The 27,789-nt window shown below is 39.2% G+C and overlaps 1 protein-coding gene across 6 annotated transcripts in view; it reads left to right on the top strand.

Moving 5' to 3' along the window:
* Positions 1 to 27,789, top strand: part of GPATCH2 (G-patch domain containing 2) — a 171,007-nt gene that overhangs the window by 13,393 nt on the left and 129,825 nt on the right. For all 6 annotated transcript variants that reach the window (XR_006104974.1, XM_042478745.1, XM_042478753.1 and 3 more), the window contains exons 3-5: positions 625 to 686; positions 4,128 to 4,310; positions 5,149 to 5,228. Coding sequence is in view for 5 of the 6 variants with exons in the window: in XM_042478745.1 (XP_042334679.1) it covers positions 625 to 686; positions 4,128 to 4,310; positions 5,149 to 5,228 (325 nt within the window). In the remaining variant the exon portion in view is untranslated. The remainder of the gene's footprint in view (positions 1 to 624; positions 687 to 4,127; positions 4,311 to 5,148; positions 5,229 to 27,789) is intronic.

Here is a 27,789-nt window from a genome sequence, read left to right as displayed (position 1 = left end):
TTTCTTCTTGTGCTGCTAGGAGCGTATTGATCATCTTTGTTTTTCTCAGGGTGACCTTTACTTTGATTTAATAGTGTGGCATTGTGTAAACATTCTTTCTCTGAATAATAGAATTCCAGTGTATCTTTGTTTGGTGTATCCTCCTGAATATTTGCAAATGTTAGCAAAAGTAATTATATCTCTAGACACTTATGTTTCATGTGCTGAAGAAAAGCCCAGAATCGTTTTTGATTGAGACCCCTCCCTACAGCTTTTTAAAGCTAGCAGTAGTATTTTGGATCAAGCTGAATTGCACAGCATAAGAAAGGAGCAGTGAGCATTTGATGGAAACAGATAATAAAATGCATCAATTGTGTCAGCACCTCATTGCAGTCACATCTGGCTTACTGTCAGGGTCCCATTAGATTCCTGTGGTTTTATGTGCCAAAAATAATATGTTCTGTAGTTAATGGAACTGGGATATTTGTAGTTAGATATTTCTTCTTCTTCTTCGGAATCATCTTATTTTCTTTTAGATTTTGGAGAGGCTTAAGCTTCATCTGAGTGCAATCTTGTCTCTTTAAAATTTTATGGCAAGGATATCAATTGCACTTCTGATCTGTTTCTTTCTCTCTGTTATTACAGTGAATCCAGCAGCCTGAGCAGTAGTGATGCTGGTTTGTTTACCAATGATGAGGGAAGACAAGGTACTAAAATAATTTGTTTTGGTGTTTTCTTTTTTGTTTTACTTTCAGGATTGTATCAGGTTAAGTTTTGTAAGCACCATATAAATGGTTACTATATCAGTTGTGTGCCTTTAAGTCATTTCCAATTTATGACAACCCTAAGGTGAATATTTCACTGGATTTTCTCAGTAAGATTTTCCAGTTTTTCCCATAGGAAATATGGCGGGGATTTATTTATTTATATATATTTTTAATGAAGCTGGTTCATGCTGGTGATTCAAGGTAATAGTGTAATCTACTGGATTGATAAAGATTATACACAGCATTTCTTCAAATTATGTTTGGTATGAAACCTTAGACATTAAGACTTCTTTAGTTAGAGAAATATTGCTTGATACTACAATAGTTTCTGCTGTTATGAGCCTCAGTACTATGTAACTGGTTATATAAATCAAGTACATGTAGTTGCATGTCCCAGTGAGGCATGATTGCTCCCCAATATAAAAAAAAAACTTTATATTGAGTCTGGGTCTCCTTCTTTGGAGGTCTTTAAGCAGAGGCTGGATGGCCATCTGTCGGGGATGCTTTGATTGTGATTTCCTGCATGGCAGGGGGTTGGACTGGATGGCCCTTGTGGTCTCTTCCAACTCTGTGATTCTATGATTCTATGAATCCAAGTACCATGTCAGCTGCAGAAGTTGGTTCAATGTAATGTCGCTTTTCCACAAAAATACTGGTTACAATCACAGATGCAAGAGACAGAGTCATCATACATATTTTAATTTGGGGTGGGTAGATATGTCCTACCAGATTTTCTTGAATTGCAGATCTCATCAACCCTAGCCAACATAGCCAGTACTGTAGTACAACTATGGAAGTTGCAGTCCAAAAGCATCTAGAGTACTGTGTTTTTTCACCTATATATTGACTGGTCAAATAATTTTCAAATTACATTTGACAGGGGTCATACTGTATCTTAGTGATGGAGCAGAAGGTGCCAGGTTGTTTGCCTGTATTTCCTGTTAAGGAATCCAGCTGGCAAACCTGTGTAAAACCTCTTTCTCAGGAATTGTAAGCAAACTGCCCTTCAGATGTTGTTGGTGTGCAGCTCCCAACAGCATGTGCTGTTGACTATGCTGGCTATAGCTCACGGGAATTGTAGCCAAACAGTATCTGGTGCTTGCCCCTCCCCAGTTGTACCTAAGACAGGAAATGTTGAAGCATGTGTGATCTGGGATCAACGTGCAGAAGACCTACGCATGGAACAAGACACCACAGAAGAAGTTCATGAAGCTGTGAAGTTTGGTGCAAGCTGCAGAGGAACAATCCTCCCACGCATAAGTTGTCAGCAAGACAAGGACTGCAGAGTTCTCACGAAGAGACTTTTATTTTTGAGTACAGTACAGCTATATACATCAGACTGACAAAGTCCTATGCCAGGCTTCTGTTTACAGTGCAACATCACAGAGTGTTCAGCTCACTCAATTATATACAGTATCTCCCCCTGGGATTTGAGTCCAGCCCACTACTGGTGTGTTTCCTGTCAACTGATAGACATGACTCTGCAGAATTGAAGTTTGCTGACTTCATCTCCTGCCCTTCTGTCATCAGCTTCCTGTGATTCAGGACTCTTCAATGATGAGTCATCATGTCTCCCAACTGAACTCAGGTTACCTTTTCACCTTTGCTCCAGTTTCATGCCGTAGCCACATCTATGACATTTTCTACCCAGAGTGCAATTTACTCTGACAGGAAATAGAGACCTGAACTATGGCCTGTGAGCTGATATGATATATTTTGTATTGTTATGTATAATACATAGATAACAGCATTGTACATATGTAGCTCTATGCCAGCAATTTTATTTGGAATCCCAAGTATAGCCAAAACAATTACAACATTAAAAGTACGTATACATTAATCATAGAAAGTCAGAAGCCATTTTTAAAGTATATCACAGAGCATGCTAGACGAGAAATGCCTCTAAGAACATGCATTGGTTCTGGATTTATATAGACCTAAAGATCAGAGCTCTTGTTTTTGCTCTTTTCTATTAGATAACATACAGCCACAATTCAAAAGATGTCCTCCATCTCTATAAGAACCTTTTTGGGTTCATGGAATATTTGGCCATCTGGATCCCAATTCAGACATGTACATAAAGATTTTTGCCACCCATGGGGCAACTGCATCCCTGCCTTGGTTTACATCCTCATATCTTACAAACATTTCCCTACTAATGCACAAAGCATCATTATACTTCCACTCACAATGTCATGAGGTTGCATGCTTTTTCTCATGATATCTACTCTATCATCCCCTCCCTCACTCTGTTTCTGGGATAGTAAGTTTCCAGGCAATGGCACTTTCCCATCATTTGGCCAAAGTTCTATGATGTCATCCCTGACATCACCTTTGTTATCTAGCAGATAGAATCATAGAACTGTAAGAGACCACAAGGGCCATCCAGTCCAATCTCCTGGCATGCAGGAAGATAATCAAAGCATTCACAAAAGTTTGTCATCCAGTCTCTGTTTAAAAACCTCCAAAGAGGGAAACTACCACTCTCCAAGGCAGCACATTCCACTGTCAAATAGCTCTTACTGTTCGGAAGTTCTTCCTAAATTTTAGGTGGATTCGCTTTTCCTGTAGTAAATTTATTGCTCTGTATCTTAGCATCTGTAGCAGCAGAAAACAAGCTTGCTCAATATGATGCAGTCTTCAGTATGATGACATAGGGCATGATTTCCATACCTTTTACAGTTTTGGTTGACCTCCTGTGGACATATTCCAGCTTGTCATTATCCTTCTTGAATTGTGGTGCCACTTGAATCAGTGACCTTGCAACTGAAAATAAAATATAGCTGTTGAGGGGGGGGGGGGAGTACTAATTTCAAAGTCACTAGCATACATTTAGAATTTTAGATGTTGATTTAGCAAATTGTATAAATGGTTTTGCTTCTAAAATTTTGTTTTCTAAGATCCATTAAAATTTCTCTGGACACATGATAATGTCCATTATCACCAGAGTGTGGTAGTGTCATCTCTCATTTAAAAATAACTTCTTCACAACTTATTTCTGAATGAATTTAATCATATTAATTTTTGATCACATCTGTTCATGATTGTTTCCCCCTTTTATATACCATACATATCATTAAATTAAGCTAATTATATACCATTATCAACTACAAAGAATTGGTTCCACAGTTTTATACCTTTTAATTCCATGCAGGAAATACAGGGTTTATGTTCTGCTAAAAACTGAAACTGCAGTAGCACAAATAACTTCCCAATTTGTTTTAAACATTAGATCTTATGTCCTCCTGTTTGTTGTTCTAGTAAATACTATGTTTTGAGCAACTACTAGGGGAACAGATGTAGTCCAGCAATAAAGTATGATTCTAGATAAGAATGGGACTTCTTTTGATAACAGACCTTGATTTTTTTTTTCAATCCAAGGTGACGATGAGCAGAGTGACTGGTTTCATGAAAGTGAACCTGGAGGTGCCTGTGGGATCACTGGCATCATTCCCTGGTGGGAAAAGGAAGACTCAACAGAACTGGAGAAAGAATTGCCTGATCCAGTCTTTGAAAGTATCTTAACAGGCAGTTTCCCTCTTATGTCCTCTTCAGGGAAGAGAGGTGAGCAGGTTCTTAAAAGAAAAAAGAAAATGTTATGGTTTTTTTTCTCCTTTAGCAGCTGCCACAGGCTTATCAATCAAAGCCAAGGTTTATCTTCAGAATGTTTTTTCATTGGAGCTCTGTCATCAGTTTGCTTTCTAAACTACTGTGCCATTTAAGGTACCATTTTCTACCAAGTGAGGCTCTCCTTAAACTTCCACTGCCACCAAATATGAAGACTTTCACAAATCTCACTATTACCTCCAAGAGTGAAGGCTTTTCCTTGTCCCCATCTCTACCACCAATGTAAGCAACTCCTCCTGGTGTTGTCCATAACTGTGTGGACCTCCCAGGTGTCTTCAAGATATCTGTGTGGAACTTATCTCCACCGAACACTACTTCTCTTTATTAACTACTGCCACCACAGACGCCCTATCTGAATCCAAACCTTCTAATATATAGTGCTCTCAGAGGCCAAAAGCATATAAATACAAAAACAAATACTTTATTAACAGAAGTTGAACATAATAAAACAGATTAATTATTTTATCTATTTAGAACACAGCACACACTCTTTCACACACTCCACTCCTAGCTAATTTCTAAAACACCACTTATTATTTCATAAATTTGGTTGACTGACTCTCTTAACCCTAGTCCTCACTTGAGTCACTCCTTTCTTATTTCTGACTACTGTAATTTACTATATCAACTGTCTTCCCAACTGTCATTCACCAAACCCATTCAGACCCCCAAAGACAAGGAATTTCTTACATTGGCTGTTCATTACATCAGTTTATTTATCTAGGTGTATTTAACTTGTATCATGATTTAAGTTGAACCAATATGTTTTTTCCAGATTTCCAGACAAGATTTAGTCATCTTCACGGAATACCAGCAAGAAACATCAAAAAGTCTGCAGGAAACCCAACCACAATGGTAGGTTTGTTATTATAATTTACAATGAACTGTATTTTTTATTAAATTACAGAATTTGTAAAGCCTCAACTGTTTGTGTTTAAGTGAAAGTAATTATTTTATTGGGTGCAAATCAGAGAGGTGATGCTCAGTTTTTCTGACATTTTTAATATTTGGCTATCCTTTTAAGCTGTATCAATTCATTCAACACAGTGTGAGTGTTCTTTCTGAAGGTCAAATTGACAGCATTTAGTGTAGCCTAGAGAAGCTTTATGTATAGAAGTTATTTTCTTATCTATTAATTCTGGAAAAATTTCCTTATATCGCTGAACCCTAAATCATTCTTGTTGCAATGTCTGGAAATGGGTTAAGGACTGCATACAGTTCTGTGTTTGTGTGACTGGACAGAGGAACTTCATCTTCAGTGCAATTGTTAATAATATAACTGTTGTACTGGAATTTTCATATTCTTATTTCACAGATGTAATAGTGAAAGCATGCCTAACTGTTATGTTAATTTGAAATTTTTGGGTATTACTGAAACCTGATAATCCAGGAGCTTTTCATCTTTACTAAATAAATCTAAAAAGGTATTTTCTTTGTTTGGAAAGTCTGGAAAACATTGAGAGGAGCTGAAGAACATTTTAAAAATCTTTGTTCAGGAATAGGCTTTTTGAATTCAATAATCTACTTTTAAACCTTGGCCTGTGAACTTTGTCTTTAAAGGTAATGAATCAGACGAATGGTATCTACTTGCTGGTTTCACATCTCCCTATTTTTATTTTTGGTTCACTGCTTGCTTGAGCATATCTGGGATTTGTAGCCCATTTTCTAGCCTTATTGCAATCTCACTCTGGTATTTTATAGAAGCTATTACAACTGATAGGTTAACTTCATGGTATTGATGACACATGGTTTAACCATGCTAAAAACTGCCTTCCCCCTCTAAATTGTAAAAAGGTGATTAAGTTTCAGATGATGGAGATATACTGTATCTGTGTATACATATAACAAGAGTCAAAAACTGTTTTCTGGTATGGTGTCTCAGTAGTAGAAGCCCTATCTTTCTCCCACAAAATGCATATTGGATATTATAAAATTGAACCATACAAAGAAATATTTTGAACTGTTAATCCACGAAAAGCTGCATATATTTTGTCGATCATATTTTCAGAAACCACTTGCTACTGTGTCAAAAATTAAATTCTTCTGATTCTGTTTATGAATATTCATATTTAAGAGGGTAGTGTGCTTTTGTGATTTCTTTTTGCACATTTTGTAGCACAAAATATGGACATAGATAATGTTCTGTATATCAAAATTCATGTTTGCAGAGGGCAACAAATTAAATAGTGTATTTTTTTTCTTGGGCTCCCATATGTATTAAGCTTGCTTGGTAGTGTACATGTAGGAGCTGCTGGACATACAGTAATTTTGTGTGGAAGGTGACATGTGTGTAGATTTCATTCTTTATTACCATGGCAGTCTATCCTCCCTACCTACCTTCAGTAACTCCCAGTATATTTCCTGTGGGAAGTGGACGTATGCACTTACTAGTTATCTATGAGGAAGTTTCAAAGGCAATCTTTATAATGCTGAAACAAAAAGAAAGCAAAAATGTCATACCTATGACATCTGGTAATACAGAACAAGAAGTAATTACTGCTATTGGATTGTTACATTGAAAGCAAAAGTGCTTTTAGAAAGATTAATTTCATGAGCTAAGGAGAATACTGCAATGCAACTCATTGAACAGAATTGGGATGATGACCTAATTCTTTCACTCAATTTGTGATACCAGCATAGAATCTGTGGCTCAGTGTCTATGAAGAGAAGTTGGGAGAGACAAATTTTCTAATGAGATATCATCTGTGTGCATTGCTAGGTCATAAACTCTGTGTGCTTTGTACCCACAGACGTGATTGTGCAGTTTTGTATAGCTTGTTGTATTCCTATAACTTGATTTGTCTTTCTCAGAAAAAATGCTGACTATGTGTAATAGACTACATGAAACTCTGAGGCACTATTTACTGTATGTTCCAAGATAACCTTTGCTGGTTGTGGTAGGATTCAGTGATGGCAGTTCACTATTTTAACTAAATTGTTAAACATAAAATACTACTACTTTTTACAGTCATCCCTCTATATTTGCGGATTTGATTATTCACGGATTTCATTAATATGTTCTCTCTAGGACTGTCTAGGTCCTCCAATGCAACTCTGTGGCCAACTTTAACTAAAAGTTGCACTGAAAGACCATTTGTAGCTACTCCAGTGCCATTCTATGGTCAGTGTATGTTGGACATTGACCACAGAGTTGCACTGGAGGACCTAGAGATTCCTAGAGAGGTGTCCTTTAGATAAAAACATGGTGTATTTGTTATTTGCGGTTTTTCCATATTCACAGGGGTCTTGTTCCCCTAACCCTAGCGAATATGGAGGGACAACTGTAATTAGTACTGCTACTTGTTTTGCTATTAGTCTCTGTTTTTAACAAAGTTATAAAAAGCACTGTGTAAAAATATGTACAACATAATGAAACTTAGCATAAAACAAAAACAATTTGCAGTAATTTAAAACAGCAGCAGAATATATTTAAGCAAAAGACAATCACATGCATCTTTGTGTGTCTGCCTTTGTTGCCTGTCAACTTATGCTGACCCGTTAATTTCATAGGATTTTTTAATGGAGGGAATATTCAGAAGTGGTTTTGCCTGTTCCTTCCTCTGAAATATATACACCACCTGATATTTGTTGGCAGTCACCTATCCAAGTATTAACCAAGGCTGACTCTACTTAGTTTCTAATAGCAGACAGAATGTGGTGCCTTTTACTATGAAACTGGATGGTTTTGCATATCAAATACAATTGATAGGGTCCCCCCTCCCAAATTTTACAGAAGATGTGAAATCTAGAGAATTATTAGTAGACTTTTGTTCACAAATTGAGCTGCCCCATCTCCTTGTGCTATGTTCTTGTACATCTGAAGTATCTACTTTTGTCACCTGAAGAATGGCATGAAAGATGTAGTACAGGATATTCCATGGGAAATTAGGCACACATCTTGCATACCAGCTCAGTAAAATAATTATTCATGTAGGGAAATACTAGAATAATCTTCCTTTATATGTTTTTTTTCCTTTCAAAGAAGGTTGCAGAGACAGCTGTCAGAGTTCCTAGTATTTTTGGACTCCATGGTCATGGTTGGTTATTCAGTCTGCTGCACATCTTAGATTCTTCAGCTCTTAGTTTTGACACCAGGATGCTCTATGTTTTCCTATATGTTTTCATTTTTTCTCTGGCATCTGGCATTTATTCATTTATTTATTCACATCTATTTTTATATGCAGCCTTTAAATATATCTTCATTTGCCTTTAAACCTGATCTGTGTTTCTGAGTTAAAATCAGAAAGAAGTTGAAATCATAATCAGACAATATCAAAGTTTAATCATTGATTATGATCCTCCTCACAGGGCAGTTAATATAAGATGGCTCTATGAGGTGAAAGAAGGATATTGTTAACCAGGTACCAATGGCTTGGTACAGACAGCTGAAATTAGGGCTCGAGGGATCGGAGCATCCACAGTCTCTCGGCACCATTTTGTGCATGTGTGCGTTCAAATGGCATGCACGCTGATTACATGCCTTGTGTGCCGCATCCAAACGGCATGGGGCTCAAGAAATGTCACGGCGCAGCTCCTTTTTGGAGCGGATCGTTGCCATGCCTGTGCGGTTGCTGTGGCAACAATCCAGGAGAGAAAAGGACGGCATGTACAGCCCCAATGTTACCTTTACCTGTACTTTTTCATGTTTATTCAACAAACTACCACTTGAAAATGTTACATAATACATAGTGCTTACAGTAGTGCCATTCAATTACAGCATTAGTCTCACATATCTAGTAATGGAGAAATGTTTTCTAGGGCTATATAGAATTTTGCTAAATGATAGAAATATTTTGTTTACAAATTGATGGGTCTAGCACATTGCCTGTATAATGTTAGCATTTGCTTACCAGTGTATGACTGCAATGTTGGTAAGTACACATATTTCTTATTCTGATGTAACATTTTGATTACTGGTACTGCTCATTATTCATTATGGAACTGCAGCATTTTAAAGTTCTCTGAGCCAGGGTAGCAGATTTGCTCAGAGTGAAATAGATGAACATAGTTCCTGATTCAAATCTCATATCTGTCATACATTATTGTATGCCTGTGTTTCTCAAACTCCATAGTCAGTTCACAATATGGTGATACTAATTCTTAAACTTTATTACATGGTGGTTGTAAATATTACCTCAGGAACATATGAAATGCACTAAAGGTAAAGGTATTTCCTGTTGACAAGATAATAATAATAATAATAATAATAATAATAATAATAATAATAATAATATCTTATTTCTATCCTGGCTTTCCCATAGGATCAAGGCAGCTTACAACAATGATAAAATATATACAATATAAAAACCCCACTATACCCTCCCTCCCTACATAACAGTAATAAAATCATTAAAAGAATAGGAGACGGGACAATGGGGATCTTGGGATAATTGGTGAATAGTTTATATTAATGAACTATATCAGCAGGGTGACCGAGGGTTATTCAGGGAAGTCAAGGTTGTCAAGTCATATCTGACCATAGGGAGCAGTGCTCATCTTTGTTACTAAGCCAAAGAGCCAGCATTGTCAGAGACTACTCTGTGATCATGTGGCCAGCATGACTGCACATAACGCTGTTTACCTTCCCACCAGAATGGTACCCAGGCCCGGCTCTAGGTATTTGGCCACCCTAGGCGAGACATATTTTGGCACTACCCCCCCCTCATAGCCCCTCAAAAATGTAGGAAAAATGTAGGGCATGATGTAGGACAAAATGTAGGACATTCAAGGAAAATGGAAGACATGACCAACTAGAAGCCAAAAACATTAATAAAAGACAATTTTGACATGCCTATCAGCACAACTCCAAGAGCCAGATTCACAACTACTAATTCATTGGGGACAGAAAAAGAGAGAAAAAACAACAGCACATGCAAGGAAGCCTTGGAGCATTCTGAGCATTGGAATGAGAGCAGGGTTTGAATCCTGACTGAGCCATGCAAACGCACTGGGTGACCTTGGTCAAGTCACACTCTCTCAGCCTCAGAGGATGGCAAGGGCAAACCCTCTTTGAAGAAATCTTGCCAAGAAAACCCCAGGATGAGGTTGCCATAAATTGGAAATGACTTGGAGGCACACAAGAACAACAACCACAATATGAGAAGGCAGCCAAGGTCCAAAGTGCACTGCAGAAAGAATCCAGTTTGAGACTGCTTTAACTGCCCTGGCTCAGTGCTGGGGAATTCTGGGAACTGTAGTTCTGTGAGATATTGAGCCTTCTCTATCAGAGAGTTCTAGTGCCACAAACTACAAATCCCAGAACTCCCTAGCACTGATGGCAGTTAAAGCAGTCTCAAACTGGATTCTTTCTGCAGTGTGTTTTGGACTTTGGCATTATGTACTATAGGAGTCTAAACTCCTTGTTGTTAGGACTCAGTGTGTACAGTATATACACACACACACATACTTCTTTGGCTTCTTAGGACCAAAACAGAACAGCAGCAACAAAAATAACATTGAGAACAACAAACTTCTTGTGGCCCCAGAGCTGCCTCTGACAGAGAAGGCTCAATGTCTCCCAAAACTACAGTTCCCAGGATTCCCCAGCATTGAGCCAGGGCAGTTAAAAGGGGGTCTCAAAGTGGATTTATTTCTGCAGTGTGTCCTGAACCTCCATTTGGTAATTGCTCTTGGAGAGAAGGCTGGGGAGGAGGAGGACCCACCTGGCCTGCCAGCAGCCCCAACTGCTTGCCCTTCTCGGCTGTGCCGAGGTCCCTCAGGCGGCTGTTCAGCTGGGCTCTCAAGGCTTCCTTGGCTGCATAGAAGGAGGCAGACACCATTTTGCCCGGGCTCCCCTCCTCCCCAGTGCCTCCCATGGCCAAAAGCAGCAGGAGGCGAAGGAGACTCTTTCTTATTGTTGTTGTTTTTGGGTGCCTTCAAGTCCTTTCCCAGCCTTTCTCCTCCTCCTCCTCCTCCCCCTCTTCCTCCTCCTGCTTCTGAAAAAATTAAATCTTGCGCCACCATGATTTGCCCCTATTGGGGGAAGGGGGTGGGACTACTGGGACTTCTCTCTGGCTCTCTCTAGCCTCCTTGCCATGCCACCCCCCTAAATTTTGGCTCCCTAGGCCACTGCCGAGCTGGCCTATATGCACGAGCTGGCCCTGATGGTACTGTTTTCTCTACAGTGGTGCCCCGGGATACGAAATGATCGCGTTACGAAATTTCCGGGGTACGAAAAAGTTAGATTGGAAAAAACTGTTCCGGGTTATGATGTTTTTTTCGGGTTACAAAATTTATTTCGGCGCGAAATTCAAACGCAAAGCGCGGCTAGCGGCTTTCCAGCGCTAACGGAAAGCCTTTTCGGGTTGCGAAATTATCGGGTTACGAACGGAGCGGCGGAACGAATTAATTTCGTAACCCGAGGTAGCACTGTACTTGCATTTGCATGCTTTTGAACTGCTGGATTGGCAGAAGCTGGGACTAGTGATGGGACCTCACCCCATCATGCGGCATCCGGGCCTCGAACTGCCAACTTGCCGATTTTACAATCAACAGAGTCAGTGTCTTAACTACTTGAGCCAACACGTCCCTGATATGAAATGCATTAGACACTCAAAAAATCACTTTACATGGTTTGCCCATATCATTTACAGTGATCAAAATGTGTCATAGGAAAAGAAGGCTATCAACTGTTCCTTAGGAGTGTAGTTAAGATTTCCATATCCCTAAAGTAAATGGTTATTTTCCAGGAAATGATAGATGTAACCACAAAATTATCTAATACTTAAGTCCAATAGTGAACATTACCAAATTATCTCTAGTGAAAGTCTTGAGATGAATTTCAGAAGCACATCCAAGCAAGCATTACTTTAAAAATTGTTAATACCCTAAAGGCAACAGATCCTGCCTTATCTTGGAATAAAGTGTTGTAAGTTATATTTCAGAGGAAGGCAATTTCTAGTTGGCCTTGGTCATGATTAGCTGGGCTCCATCCTCTGACAGATAAATGATTATCTATACCTCTATTTTTTTAGATATATGTATATGTATTTTACTTCTTTTATGAAAGCACGTGTGCGTACACATATTCACAAAATTAGAGCAACAAAGGCCAAAAACAGAGGGCCCTGAAGGGGTGGCATCATTCCACCCCTTTGTGCACCATATCAGGGCCATGGCAACCACACCCCGCGGCCCCAATACAGTGTTTTACCAGTGCAAAAAGAAGCAGCAAAATGCCACCACTACAGCTCTTATATGCTCCTGCAGTGTGTGGCATCTAATTGCTGCACCACAGGAGCATTCCCACGCTGCCCGCTGTCTGGTCAGGCAGGTGGTGTGGAGTGTGGTCATCATGCCAGCCCCAAGCCAGATATTACTGCCAATCTGCTTTCCCCCCATAGTAGTGTGTTTGGGAGTGAAGAAGGTTAAATATTGGATGTAGCACTAACAAATCCTAAGGATTACTTACTGCTTAACAGATGACTAAGAGTAAACGTATTCTTATAGTTAAGAGCCAAAATGTCCAGCTTTACATGCCTTTGCATGTAGATATATGGCTGTGCACAAGGATCCATGTACTTTTATTTGCTGAATAAGTCAGTGAGCTCTGACTAAATAATAAGCTGTTAACAGGAAGGGTTAGATAACTTTTAAAAAATAAGTAATGTTGTTAAGGTTGATTATTCATGAACCCAGCAAGGATTACCATGTGCATAGCCACAAGTGATGAATATGAAGTTTTCCACACAATTCAACAATTTTGTGCATGTAGCACCTTGCAGGATATTAAAACACAGAAGGATTTGTATCTTACTATTCTAATGTTATCTTATTGTAACTGTTACGAGTTTTTCAAGATGTACAGTACTTTACTGTAAATGATGTATATTTGACTTCCTGTTCATAGAAATCAAAATTTTAAGTCTTTATGTTTGATCTGTGCATTCTCTTTTAAATATATACTACTGTACCTGATATTAGCCATAGCTAGAACTGTAGGGATTATTTTTTAAGAAACTCCTTTTGGGTTTGATGGATTTGTACTCTTCAAAGGGAAACAAAACACTAAATATTTCTAATCCTGCATTATTTACCGCATGGGTGGTTAAAATGCTACTTTAAGTCTCATAAAATTTAGAGGAAGAAATCTGCCAACTGTAGCAGGAATTAGATTTAGGAAGAGAGGTACAGAGTCAAAATATTGCTACAGAATTAAATGTCAAAAATCTTCTTTAATAGTAGATATATAGTTCACAGTGTCTGGTTATGATTAATACATTTAATCTAAATCACTGAAAGTTGCTCTCTCCTTTTCCATAAAATACAATAGGACACAAATCAGTTTTACTGTAGGTGGATAACAATTGGAAAATAATGCATCTTCCCGCCCAATAAATTGTCAGTTATACCTTTTAACTAAAATCAATTCATCTTTTGAAAATTTATTGCAATTCCTAATAATAAATCTTCTCAAATGTTTATTCATTTGCTGCTTGATACATTTGTGCCACTTCTGCTATGGTCTAATGTTTTTTTTTTCTTTTGATTCATTGTAAATTAGAAAATCTATTTTGAGTCAATTTTCTAGTTAAGAAGTTAAAATCTATAACCCAGTCATTTTCCCTTTTCTGTCCTTTACACATTTTAATACCCTTGAACTTTGATGCAATCCAGTATATTTTGATCATAAGGTGATTTTAAAAATGCCTCTTTTAAACTTGTTGAAAAGGAAGCAGGTGGTAAAACAACTAGTTGAAAAGGTATTTTACCAAAGGATTTGATGGCACAAGGCAAATAAAAGAAGAATACTGGTTGAACCTCTTATGTACTACAAATATACTAGATGACTAGAGATGTGTGCTTTGGTTAGTTGAATTGGGGTAAAAAGAAACATTCCATTGTGTTTTTGCACCTTTGGAGTGAAATTAGTGTCTTTTATATTGGGTCACAACTATAGTGTCACAGATAATCATCACATACCTCATGGCTGTATCTTCTATCAACTGTGTCTTGAATGAGAAACTAAAGGAAAAAGCTGTTTGAAAAGTGGTAATGTGAAATACTGGTTTGCATAAAAATATTCCATATTCCAAGAATTGGTCTGTTTGCTGCTCGGATAAAAAGCAGCACTTCAGCTCCAGGAATATACTGGCCAATCAAATGGATAGAGGCATAAGAATAAGTTGATTAAATCCATAGGTAACATAGTTTGAACTACAGGTGGCATATATTTCTTAAATACTACCTATTTTTTTTCCAAAGTTTCTCCAACTAGAAAATTAGCACAGTACAGGGACATAATGACCCTTCTCTCTCATTTTCTACTCAGAGCAGGATTCAAAAATGTGACACTTCACCCCTGCAGGCATTGTAATCTGAAGTAATAAAGGATCTTATTGCACAGTTTTAAAAATCGATTTAACACTCCCAAATTAAATGCAGGCTGTATCCGGATCGTATTGCATGGATTTTTGCCACCGACACCACCAGGAGAGTGCAGCCCATGTAACTTCTGGATAGAATCCGAACTCAGCCGGCTGATTTGCAAAGCTCTAGTGTTGGCAACAAAAATCCATGTGATAGGATCCAGATGCAGCCCGAATTAGAATTTAATTCGGATGAATTTAATTGTAGATTCTGCTATAAGAAGAGTTCTAATCATGTTATCAAATGTAATGAGAAGACTTGTAGATTCAGTGATTGGCAATTTCAGTAATTGCTACCAATTAGACAAATGATATAATATCTAATCAAGTTGTGCTTATATCATAGATATCAAAATGTTGACTGATTACTGAAATGATAAAAAAAACACTTCAAAGACGAGGGGGCTGACATAATAAATACAGTAGATCAAGTTGAAGTTTTGACATACTGGTGAATCTGGCTGATAACATCTTGGGTTTTGAAATGATTGATTTCAGAGGTAAAGAAATCATTTGCATGGAAGCATTATAATTCATTAATTTCACTAATTACATAGTGAAGAAAACATCTGTTTTCTTCACTAAAGAGCAGACATTAATTACAGGTCTTACCTGTTCATCTAAAAATAGTTGCAATATGTTCAGTTTTCTCTCTCTAAACTGTTGATTTTTAGATGAAGTCTTATGCCATTATGGAGCCTGTAAGACCTCATTAATAAAGCAATTTTCTAATAAAATTATGTTAACTAAAAGACAATGGAATTGATAGTTTCCCAAGAGATTTTTCAAATTAGAACAGTCATCTTTTAATCCACAAAAATCTGGATTTTTGCAATTTGTTTTAACATTGCAAATATACTAAGCTTTATGTACACCAACAAGGATAGGGAAAAGTCCTACTGTGTGCAACCTCTTTCATCAGAATGGGTGATGAAATTGGTGGAAAGCAGTATTGTTACCAAACCTAACCCAGAAAGTTTGATTGCAGAACAAAAGAGAAGTGAGTTTTATAGTAAGATAATGAGCTCCCCAGTATACCCAGATAGCATGTACAGAGAGATAAATATGAGTTGAATATGCTTGTAGCAAGTATACTTATTCAACTGTTGTGTCCTGACAGTTTAGAAGTTATTGTTAGTTAGTTGTCAGCCATGTCAGGTGTTGTTAGCTAGAATAAGTTGCTTGAAGCTAGTAAGGAATTTCAGGTAGAATTTTAGTAGTTTCAAAACTACAGCTTTTTAAAATCGCTTGTAGACTGTCTTTATGAACTTCATTTGATGACATTTTCTGGCCTTAAAGAGTTCATGAGAAGTAGGACCAACCAGCTACCAAACTAGTTCACCTGTGACATTTTTCTTCTTGTATCATACAGTATTATGGCTGAGTATCCCCCGAGAGCCAGTAAGCCCCAATATAACATTTCATCTCAGCCATGAAGTCATTAGGTAACCTTAGGCCCAGCCATTGTTCTTTCAGTTCCCTGTCTACAATATGAGGACCATAATAATGCACTGTTGTATTGGGTTGCTGTTTAATGAAGACTGAGACATGTAGGCAAAGAACATTAAGATAGGGTTGCCGTAAGTCTGGACCTCCAAACCGGGACAAATGTAGGACAACTGTAGGACAAAATTTTCAAATGGAGGGCACTTTTTTTAAAAATGGAGGACACACGAAAAAATTTGATGGTTTTTAAAAAATGTTAATATAAATACATGTTTCTTAGGCATGATCAAAATGGAGGACATTTGGGCATTATTCCTAGACAGATGACAGAAATGGACTTTCCCTTTCTGGCCACCCCCCCTCCCCCCATTCCAAACAGCACATTTGGGCATTGAACATGGCTTTACTTAACATGGCAATCTCTTGCATATTTCAGAGGCTTATTCCATAACCAAACTCTTTGGGTTTCACACTGAATATGTCAAGGTGATTTAACAAGAAGTGGGTTTGCCCTCGGATTCAACTGTACTTCTCAGAAGTGTGTACTTGGTCAAGGGACTTTTTTCACTGTGCATGAGTTTGTAAAAATGAGAGTAACTTACATTGGTCGTGCCTCAGAAGCTGGCTCATTTCATCATCATCACTATCCTCTTCCTCCTCCTCCTCTTCTTCCTCCTTGTCCTTCCTCCCTCCTTCCTTCCTCTCCCTTCCTCCTTCCTTCCTCCTCCTCTCTTCCTCCCTCCTTCCTTCCTTCTTCCTCCTCCTCCCTTCCTTCCTCCCTCCTTCCTTCCTTCCTCCCCCTTCCGTCCTCCCTCCTCCTCCTCCCTTCCTTCTTCTCTCCTTCCTCCCTTCCTCCCCTTTCCTCCTTCTTTCCTCCCTCCTTCCTCCTCCTCCCTTCCTTCTTCCCTCCTTCCTCCTCCTCTGCCTCCCAGCCCAGGCCCAAGTGGAGGAGGAGGTGGGTGGCTGGTTTGGTGCTCTCCCCCCCGCCTGCACGCCAAGGCAGGAGGCAGGCAGCCAGCCACCTCCGCCTCAGCCTCCTCCTCTGCCTCCGCCTCCCAGGCCCAAGGAAGTGCCCAGCGCGGAGGTGCGCCAGGCGGAGGAGGCGGTGGGTGGCTGGCTGCCTGCCAGTGGCTGCTGCCTTGGTGCACGCGCGCGAGCAGGGAGCACCAAGCCAGGCAGGCACCTCTGCCTCCTCCTCCGCTTGGGCCTGGGCTGGGAGGCGGAGGAGGAGGAAGGAAGGAGGAAGGAGGGAGAAAGGAACGGAGGAGGAGGAGAAGAAGAAGGAGGTGCGCATCCTGCGCACACCCGCGCCCCCTCCCCACCTCCCCGCCACCCTCCCCCCCACGCACTGCCTCCTCCTTTGCTTCCCAATGGAGGAGGAGGAGGTGGTGGGTGGCGCAGCCACGCGGGGAGGCAGGAGAAGGTGGGTTGGCGCCGCGTGGGCCCCAAGCCGGGGGCAGGGGCCAAACCGGACCGTGACCGTGACGGCCCCCCCCCAAAAGCGGGTTTGTCACGGGGGCCACCGGGTTATGGCATCCCTACATTAAGACAGCAGTATTTACACATTAAGTATTGGTATTCCAATGTTCGTAATGATTCTGGTTGTTAGAATCTTACATTATCTTCCTTTGCTTTTCCTCTACTAGCAGAATAAATGTAAGCCTACTGGTAAAAATACTTGATGTTTTCAAATAAACAGAATATGTGATACCTTTTAATAAATAGGTGAAGAATTGTGTCTGACCTGTGCATAACTTTTTTAAAAGTAGTTCAGGGTTAGGTATGTCTCTGTTTTATTTATGTGCCTTGCTAGAGGAACTGAGAATGGCCAATTCTCTTGTTGACATATGTGTAGCCCAAAGGTATGAGATGGCCTTGAATTTCTGAAAACAGATCACTCCAGTAGAATGACAGAACCAGTGTACTGTTTTGCTTAGTTAATGAAGTCAGACAAAAGCCTAAGCACAGTAGCAGTTTAGAGAAGCTCTGCTGGCACAAGCCTAATTAAAGATAAACTCCTAAAGCATTCATTTATTTTTCCTTCAAAATACTGAAGCAACTAAAGTACAGCTTGGGAGAGGAGGGACTTTATGACCTCACTTAGCCTCCCTAGTATGTATGAGAGGCTTCATCTTGGCAGGTCCATCTCGGAGGAAGAAATCATTGTAGTCTTTAATGGTTTGTTTTTTGGCAGAATGCCTGGCAGAGATTCATTTGGAGCCAATTCTTTAAAGCTTGCTATGCACTCCTTAGTACAGAGATTTTTAAGTGACTAATTTTGAGAAATTGACATGTGTCATGTCAGGATTATCTGCTCATTTTGCTTGTTAAGGAAGATGATGATCCCATACTCTGTAAAGGTCCAAATCACACTGCAGAAATAATCCAATCTGAGACTGCTTTAACTGTCCTGACTCAGTGCTAAGGAATCCTGGGAATTGTAGTTTATTGTGGCACCAGAGCTCTCTGATGGAGAAGACTAAACGTCTCACAAAACTACAACTCACAGAATTCCCTTGCACTGAAGCAGGGCAGTTAAGGTGGTCTCAAACTGAATTATTTCTGCAATGTGGTTTGGACCTATGGCATTGTTATATGCTATCCGGTCAGTTCCATCTTATGAAAGCCCTATAAATGAGAGACCTCCAAAAATTGTGTTACTAATTGCAAAATGTCCATAATGGGGTTGTGTGGTACATAAGATCTTAATACACCACTTTTATTTATTTATTTATTTATTTATTTATTTATTTATACATATATACATACCCCACCCTTCAGCCCTAAAGGCTCTCAGAGCGGCTTACAATTATTATTTTTAATTAGACAGTTTCCTGCCCTCAGGCTTACAATCTAAAAGACACAAAAGAAGAAGGGAATGGTGGTGGGAAAGGGGATGAGGTCCTGTGGTTATTTTAATGTTAGCCTGGGTGACCTAGATACTGTTAAACTTGCTGGGATTTAAGCAGCCTAATTGTGGAGAAAAAGCAGACTGGGGCTTTGGCAATATCCAGTCAGTGAGCCTGGCATCAGCCAATGGGAGCCAAGAAAAGGTGCAGGCTATTCCTAGGAGCAAGCATAAATCAGCTGAATGAGGAGTGTGGAATTAGATAGGGAATTGGATAGGGACCAGAGAAGGACAGAGGTTTATTAGACCATGAGGGGTTTTAGCAGACCAAGTGGCTGAGATACACTACTAAAAGGGGAAGTTGGAAGGGGGTTTGAATACCCAAGGTGGCCTAAAAAGAGGTCAAGTGTGGAAATTGCATTGGTGTGGCTGGAAAAGTCATAAAGTTGCAACAAAGTTTTAAAGCTCAGAATCTAGTCAAAAGTCATGTGGAACTGTAACCTAGACACCACTTCTACAATATTATAACAGATAATATCTTAGTTACTGTTTAAGCACATAAATACCACATCAACTCTGAATAACAACCAGAAGAGATATACTGTAACCAACTATCTTGTAAATAAAGTTTTCTTTTGTTTTAGTTCAACGTGTGGTCGCTTGAGGTATTTTAAGAAACTATCAGTCAAACGCTGCCAAGGGTTAATAATACTTTTATTGCTCAGAACAATCAAAATAGTGAGTTCCCTTCTTATAGAGTGGCACAGAGATAAAAAAAAAAGTATGGGTGTCACTCAAGCAAGGGATCTGAGTTTGAGGGTCTCATAGTGCAATTTGGTGGCAGCTAGGGAGGCAGCAATTACAAAAAATGGTGGCAGTGGTGGGATAAAAATACCCATTGTGCTGCCATGAGAGAAAAATAATTGGGTGAGTGAATCTCGCCTTCACACTCTCTATAGGAGCGCAGTTTCTCACTTTATAGTGGCCTCGGAAATGCAACCCAGTTTTGTTTAGGGAGGCCAGGCAAATCAAAGAATTTTAAATTTGCAGTTGTACTGTACAGTATGCATCTCATACTCCTATTATATCTCAATATTAAATCCCAAGACGACATACTGGCATTTTTAGAGACCACATAGCACTGAGCCTGCAAGAACTACACTGGCTTTCAATTCGCTTTTGAGCTCAATTCAAGTTGAACTACAAAGCTTAAACAGCTTGGTGCCAAGATATCTGAAAGACCATTTCCTCTCATATGAGCCTACCAGAAATTTGAGATTTTGAGAGGAGTTCCTGTTGTGTGTCCCAACACTTTGTAAAATTAAGTTGATGGGTACACGTAATAGGAATTTCTCTGTAGCAGTGCCTCAACTCTACAACTCTAGGAAATTAGGCTGGCCTCAACTCTTTTAAGCTTCTAGCAGGCAGCCAAAACAATGATGGCATTCAACATTTGAAATTTAAAACTGGTTTCTAGGATTGTTATAAAGTGCTTTTAAGAGGTTTTTAAATAATATTTTGGTGTGTTTTAAAATATTTTTTATCTTTGTATTGTTTTAATTGTTTTTTATTTATTCATCGCCTTGTGGGCTAGGAAGCAATACAGAAATACTAGAAAGAAAAGAAAAAGAAAACAGCAGACATTTTTGCTTATTTATATGTGCTAAAAGCATAGATTTACTGCTATAGTTTGAGAATTCTTAAATTAAAATATATCACTCATTCTGAATGTATTGATTTATGCATCTTTGTGTCAATATTAAGTCAAGTGACTTTCTCACTAAGTTAAAAAAAGACCTGGCAGGGCAGGATACATTGAGTGGGTTGCTGTAAATTTATATTTGTGCCTCTTACCCCAGGATTAAGCATTCTCACCTTTGTGCCCTTTACTCTTAATGAGTATTCAAGTTTTGCAGTGTTCCATAAACTAACTGAGATGTCCGTTTTCATAGATGTCATGAAAATAGTGACCTGTCAAATAACTGCCTATAGCTATCCACCAGCTTAAACATAACTCTAGTTACAGTGGTACCTCGGGTTACGAAATTAATTCGTTCCGCGGCTAATTTCGTAACCCGAAAAACCTTCGTAACCTGAATTGCCATAGGCGCTAATGGAAAAAATAGCTCTCTGCTGCCCTCTGGTGGCGGCCTTTCCATTGAAAATAGCGCCGAGGTTTTTTCGTAACCCGAAAAAACCTTCGTAAGCCGAAACAATAAATCCCTATGGGATTTTTTCGTATCCCGAAAAATTCGTAAGCTGGGTAATTCGTATCCCGGGGTACCACTGTAGTTAATTCAAGGAAGTTCACTAGGTTGAGCGACAGTCCTAACGTAGAGGAATTATAATCTCAGTGAAACTGTGATGCAATAAGACACTCTTGTGGTTCCAAGGGCACATCACAGAAACCATATGATTGATCAGAAAATTCCCTCCTTGACAGCCTGGTGGAAGGAGAGATCCAACACTCAGCACCCCATCCTGGCCTCTGCCCACCTCCAGTTGAACTCTGACATGAAGAGGGAATGTGTGTTGGTGGTGTGCCAAGGTAGATTAGTGAAAAATGTAAATCCACTAGATCCACAGTCATCACATCTCTCAACCATTCTGCAGTACACAAGGGAAGTTAGGCATGCTTTGATGTTAGTTTAATGTAATGTCTTCAAATTACTTGCAGTGGTCGGGGTTTTTGTACAAGTTTGGGGTAGGTGAGTTAGGTTTTTTTAAAAAAGTAAAGTTAATTGCCCTAGTTCTAGTTTGCTCTTAAATTTTAAATTATTCCATTAAAATGCAGAATCAGTTTTGTTTAGTTTGAAATGAATTCATTGGTCTCTCCCTCTCTCTTCCTTAAGCATCAACATTATTTTCTTTTTTCCTTTTTAATGAAGGTGTTATTTTTGTTTTGTTTGTGCACGGACATACAGATATTATTTAAAGGATGTAGGCAAACAAATGGAAGCTGAAACAAGACAAGATAGAGGTACTCCTAATGAGTAGAGCTAATCCGAAAAAGAGGATCCAATCAGTTTTCTTAAAATGAAATTCCTATTTTGGTAGCTCTTCTGGACTTGTACTTGATTGTAGTTGCCACCATGCCTTTTCGTTGCTGTAATTTGTGTACCAACACCCATTTCAGGAGATTAAAGATCTGGCCTATATAGGTGATGCCTAAATTAAATCAAACTTACATTTGAATTTCTCAACAAATTACTGAATAACACAGGACCATACAGCCAAGTAACAACATTTAGACTACTGTTTTCATCATCAAACTATTAAAATCAAAGGAGCGAAGCAGACTGGCACAATACACCAGTTTGGGGGCAGTGTGGGGATATGGTGTCTAGACAACGTACACCCCCAATGCTGCCCCCCAAACTGATGTCATGCTGCCCACCCAACCACATAATAATAATAATAATAATAATAATAGGTTTTATTTATATACCGCCCAATCACTGGGAATCCGAGCGGTTTACAACAGAGAGGATAATAGACGGTTCCCTGCCCACATGGCGGACAGTGTTGTGGCACTCTGACTGCACAGTATTTATACACTGCAGGAGCGCAGAAAAGCGATGACAGCGGCAGGAAAGCCACCCTTTTCTGCTTCAAAAATGAGCGGCATTTTGCTGCTTCTTTTTGCGCCAGAAAAAAGATGGATCAGGGTTGGGGCATGCAGTTGCCATGGCCCTGATCCAGTGCTCAAAGGGGCAGCATCAAGCCGCCCCTATATGGCCATCTGTTTCGGCTCAAAATCCAGTTTTGGGTAGCAACAAAAATAGATGCACTAAATCAATTAAACCTATCTGATTCCCATTAAACTAGTTCGTCTATTCTCCTCTCCATTGACGCCCCCCTGTCATGGGGAGAGGCTTGCGCATCCTAATGATGTTGTGAGCTATCCTGGCGGTGGTATAATAGCCACCGGCAGGGACTCCCATGCTGACGATGCTGCCCTCATTGCCCATACAGAAGCAGCTCTGCAGTGCCTAACATCCTGCTTTGCAACAGCTGCAGAGCTCTTTGGACTGGAAGTGAGTCTGAAGAAAACGGAAGTTCTCTACCAGCCGGCACCTCAGGAAAACACTACCATCCCCACATCACTGTAGGCACATCTGTGCTTAAGTCCGTCCAGCAGTTCACCTACCTGGGAAGCATCATCTCCTCAGATGCCAAGATTGATAAAGAGATAGATCACAGACTAGCAAAAGCATATAGTGCATTCGGAAGGCTTCACAAAAGAGTCTGGAGTAACAAACACTTGAGGCGAAGCACAAAAAACAGCGTGTATAGAGCCATTTTACTGTCTATTCTCCTCTACGGGTCTGAAACATGGGTCACCTATCGCCAACACCTACGACTCCTCGAACGCTTTCATCAGCGCTGTTTACGCACAATTCTAAATATACACTGGACTGACTATGTGACGAATGTTGCTGTCCTTGAGCAAGCAGGGATCACCAGCATTGAGGCCATGCTATTGAGGACACAGCTGCGCTGGGCAAGACACATTTCTAGGATGAAGGACCATCGCCTCCCCAAAATAGTATTCTACGGTGAACTCGCCACGGGTCAGCGTAAGAGGGGCGCCCCAAAGAAGAGATACAAGGACTCCCTGAAACAACATCTCAGGTTTGGCCAAATTGATCACCAACAATGGTCCGCCCTGGCCTTGCATCGGGAGGCATGGAGACGCACTATCCACGATGCTGCAGCCTTTTTCGAAAGCTCACGGCGAACAAGTCTCGAAAAGAAATGACAACGCAGAAAGAACCACAACCCGGAAACATCACCCAAGGAGACTTTCCGCTGTGCATTCTGCAACCAGACCTGTTTGTCCCGGATTGGCCTTTTTAGTCACCAACGCGCTTGTACAAAGCGCGGGATGCGTGCTTCCTGAATGTTCGTTCGCGAAGCAAAGCCAGAGAGAGAGAGAGTTCGTCTATTCTAGATGGGAACTAATAATTGGGATTAGGCCAAAAGATTATTTAGTAGCTAGCTAGCTTTAGTAATTATAGTGCACCCACGTCATACGCAGGTGTGCTTTACGCAGTATATGCTGAAAGCCATGCTGGGAGAAGGCGCGGTGCATCCCATAGGGAATAATGAGGTGCACACTGCCGCACCACCACGTGCACAAACCCCATTCATTTAAATGGGGCTCAAGCAGAAGCGAAATTCGCTTTATGCAGGGGAGTCCGGAACGGGCCCTCGTGTAAAGAAAGGGCAGACTGTATGTATTAATTATCTACTTTGCAGCTAACCTGTCCATATTCGTATTCATATTCATATTCATATACATATTAGTATTCATAATAGGATATTAACCTGTCATTAATTCAGAAACAGCTTAAAGGCACAAAACAACAGAGCAAATCAAGGCTAAACTCTCCCTAAAAGCCAAGATGACTAAACTGAGACTGTCATACTAGACATATCATGAGAAGACATGACTCAGTAGAAAATATAATAATGCTTAGCAAAGTAGAAGGCAGTATGAAAAGAGAAATATCACATTTCAGATGGATAGACTCAATCAAGGAAGCCATGGTCTTGAGTCTGCAAAGGCTGAGCAGAGCTAGTGATGATAGGCTGACTTGGAAATCTCTCATTCATAGGGTCATCATAAGTCAAAGTAAACTTGATAGCAATTAACAACAATGCACGACTCACTAGAAAATGGTAGTCAGCATTGATTTAATCATTGTGTTAAGGAAGGCAGCAGCAGCCTTGCTCCTGAAATGTTATCAGTTCTGACACTGTCAGTGTAATTCAGATTCCTTATATAGCTTGTTTTCTTTGTTTGAGAGTTAATCTCAAAATACCATTGTATCTAATATCTAAATTTTAGTTATCTAAAGTTTCTCTTGAATAATCAAGAATATGTACATAGTATGATGCCAACATTGTTACTGTTCTCTCAGCTGTTAAAGTCACAAGGCAGCATTTTTGGTTAACCAAGTGAGGCCAGTGTATGTCCATTAATACATAAAATAAATATGAAATTTGCCTAAGTTCTCAATACAAAAAATTCTGTATCAGTTTAGTTAAAGTTAATCAGAATAGAATGTAATAATTCATAAGAACATGTGATCTCTTTTAGTACCTGTAATGCTTCAGTATATCAACCAGTGTCAAGAAAAAAATATGGGTGAGGAGTATGAAATGTGATGAACATGTTTTGCTTTGTATTTTGAATGTTATAGGAAAGAAATAGTGAAATGGGTTGGCTATGCAATAGGTTTAGAAATGGCTGTTGGATCAGTAGCCCATCTGAATGAGGACTGATTCTTCAATTGTGCAAGAAATCTGTTACAAAAACATTACAGTAGGAAATAGAAAGTTTATATAATTCTCATCCTTGACTACATGGGATGTGATATTGCAACATATAGGATTATACAGTACAATCACAGTACTTGTCTGCTAAACATACAAGTTGAATATCTCTTATGCTGAATTCCAAAAAACTTCAAAATTGAAAATTGTCCACATGGATGACTGGGATAGTGTCAGCTTTGCTTTCTGATGGTTCAGTGTACACCAACTTTGTTTCATAAACAATTTCTTTAAAAAATATAATGTATAAAATTATCTTCAAACTGTGCTTATAAAGTGTATACGAAACATAAATGAATTTTATGTTTAGAATTGGGTCCCATTTCCAAGATATCTCCACGATATATACTGATATTCCAGAATCCCAAACACTTCTGATCAGAACCATTTTGGATAAGGGAAACTCAACCTATAGTACTTTGGTAACGTAAAGAAAGGAACAAAGTTGAGACATTGTAGAAGAGGTGGAGCAAGCTGTAAGTTTTATCTTCCCACTTCAATGCTTTGTATAGAACAAATTATTTCCTCTAATGAAGCCTTTTAAATTGTTCTTTTTTGTCATCTTGTCAATCAGTTTAATGATATTAATGATAAGCATGCATACATCATTTATGGTTTCATAGTGTTGTGTAAAGTCACATGGTTGGTTGTAGAGCTGTGATTGTTGTAGAGCTATATGGTGGTCTTATTCTTTGCATATTAAAGTATTGTGTGTATGTAAAATTTTGAAAGCAAAGTATTTTTTTTTTCTCCTTGATCTTTCAAACTGATTTTTATTAAAGTGACCAGGTGTTAATAATGACACTGTTCAGACTTGAGTTCCTCGTTTTCTAAACAAATGTTTGATAGCCACAAATGATGGAAAGCACTGCACAGTTTCTCTTTATCCTTCCCTTAATTTTCTTCTTGATGCTTACGCCATGGTTTAATAAAAACACAATTAAATGCTATGTCCAAAAAGGCAAATGTCTTTTTAATAACTCAGTGTTTTAAACAATCTCAAATTTATGATCCTGGAAGATAAACCAACATGAAAGCACTGTTCCCTTTTTCATATAACAACTAATTTTGGTTTAGTTACATCATTATGTAAATGCCAGGTTAGTGACAAGGAATGTTTAGTTGTTTAAATTGTTCCTGGCTGCAAAATGTGTTAAACAATCCACAAATTAAACATCCAAGCTGATCCAGTATCTATTTTTTTTAGTGAAGGAATGGAAAGTTATTTGGGCACAGGGCCACCATTGTGTAGTGGTTTCAGTGCTGGACTCAGACACTGGGATACCAGGGTTTGAATCCTGACTCAGCCATAAAAACCCGTTGGATGACTTGACAAGTCACGTACTCTCAGCCTCAGAGGATAGCAATGACAACCCCCCTCTGAAGAAACTGGCCAAGAAAAAACCTATGATAGCTTTTCCTTAGGGTTGCCATAAGTCAGAAATGACTTAAGGGCACACAACAACAACAAAACATTATATCAATTAGAGGTGATATTTCCCTTCCCAATTTTTTTTATTCCCTTCATTTTGAAAGTGTTAACATTTCTATTGGCAATGTTTGACTTTTACTTCATCACCTTGTATAGTTTGCTATTAGTCCTACTGTGTTTCCCTAGTAGGACATGGAGCTAGATTGAACCCTGAACCCAGATAGGACGGTACCATACAAAGTCTTTTGCCAAGAGTTCCAACCTGTCAGCCTCTGAGAGACAGGATCCTAACTGAAAGACAGGAGCGGGTCAGATGGACAAACTTTATTTAGAAACATCAACAATTTATAGAACTTTCAGCATAACATCAACAGAGAGAAATTGTTATGTGAGCAAAAAGTTGTTTTGCATAGGTTGCAAGGCATGCTAGAAAAAACAGTGTTTGCAACCATTTTAACATAAACATTATTTTTGTTAGATAAACAAATGTTCTCAGGATAGGACAGTCAACTTATTATTATTATTATTATTATTATTATTTTCTTATCTATAACATTGACCCAGAACACATTTCTTGCAGTTACAGCAGCTAGCAAGAAGCAACTTAAAATAGATTTTAGATATTTTAACCTTTAGAATCACCTCCTAATTTCTAAAGGTGTAAGAACTCCAAAATAAAAGACTACATTTTTGAAATGCTTTTGCTCCCAGGAACCTTATTTAAAACATTTACAGTTACTCAGATCCCTATAGTACAGTGGGCCCTTGGTACCTGCTGGAATTTAGTTCCAGGAGCCCTTGTGATTACCAAAATTTGTGGAATCTCAAGTCCCATTAAATGGAGTGGAATAGTAAAATGATGCCTCTTATATAAAATGGCAAAATCAAGGTTTGCTTTTTGGATCTCTCTCTCTCTCTCTCTCTCTATCCATCCATCCAAAAAGCAAACCTTGATTTTGCCATTTTATATAAGAGGCATCA

This window comes from Sceloporus undulatus, chromosome 1, assembly GCF_019175285.1.
Source record: "Sceloporus undulatus isolate JIND9_A2432 ecotype Alabama chromosome 1, SceUnd_v1.1, whole genome shotgun sequence".
Taxonomy (NCBI): Eukaryota; Metazoa; Chordata; class Lepidosauria; order Squamata; family Phrynosomatidae; genus Sceloporus; species Sceloporus undulatus.
This window is presented reverse-complemented; position numbering and strand designations above follow the sequence as displayed.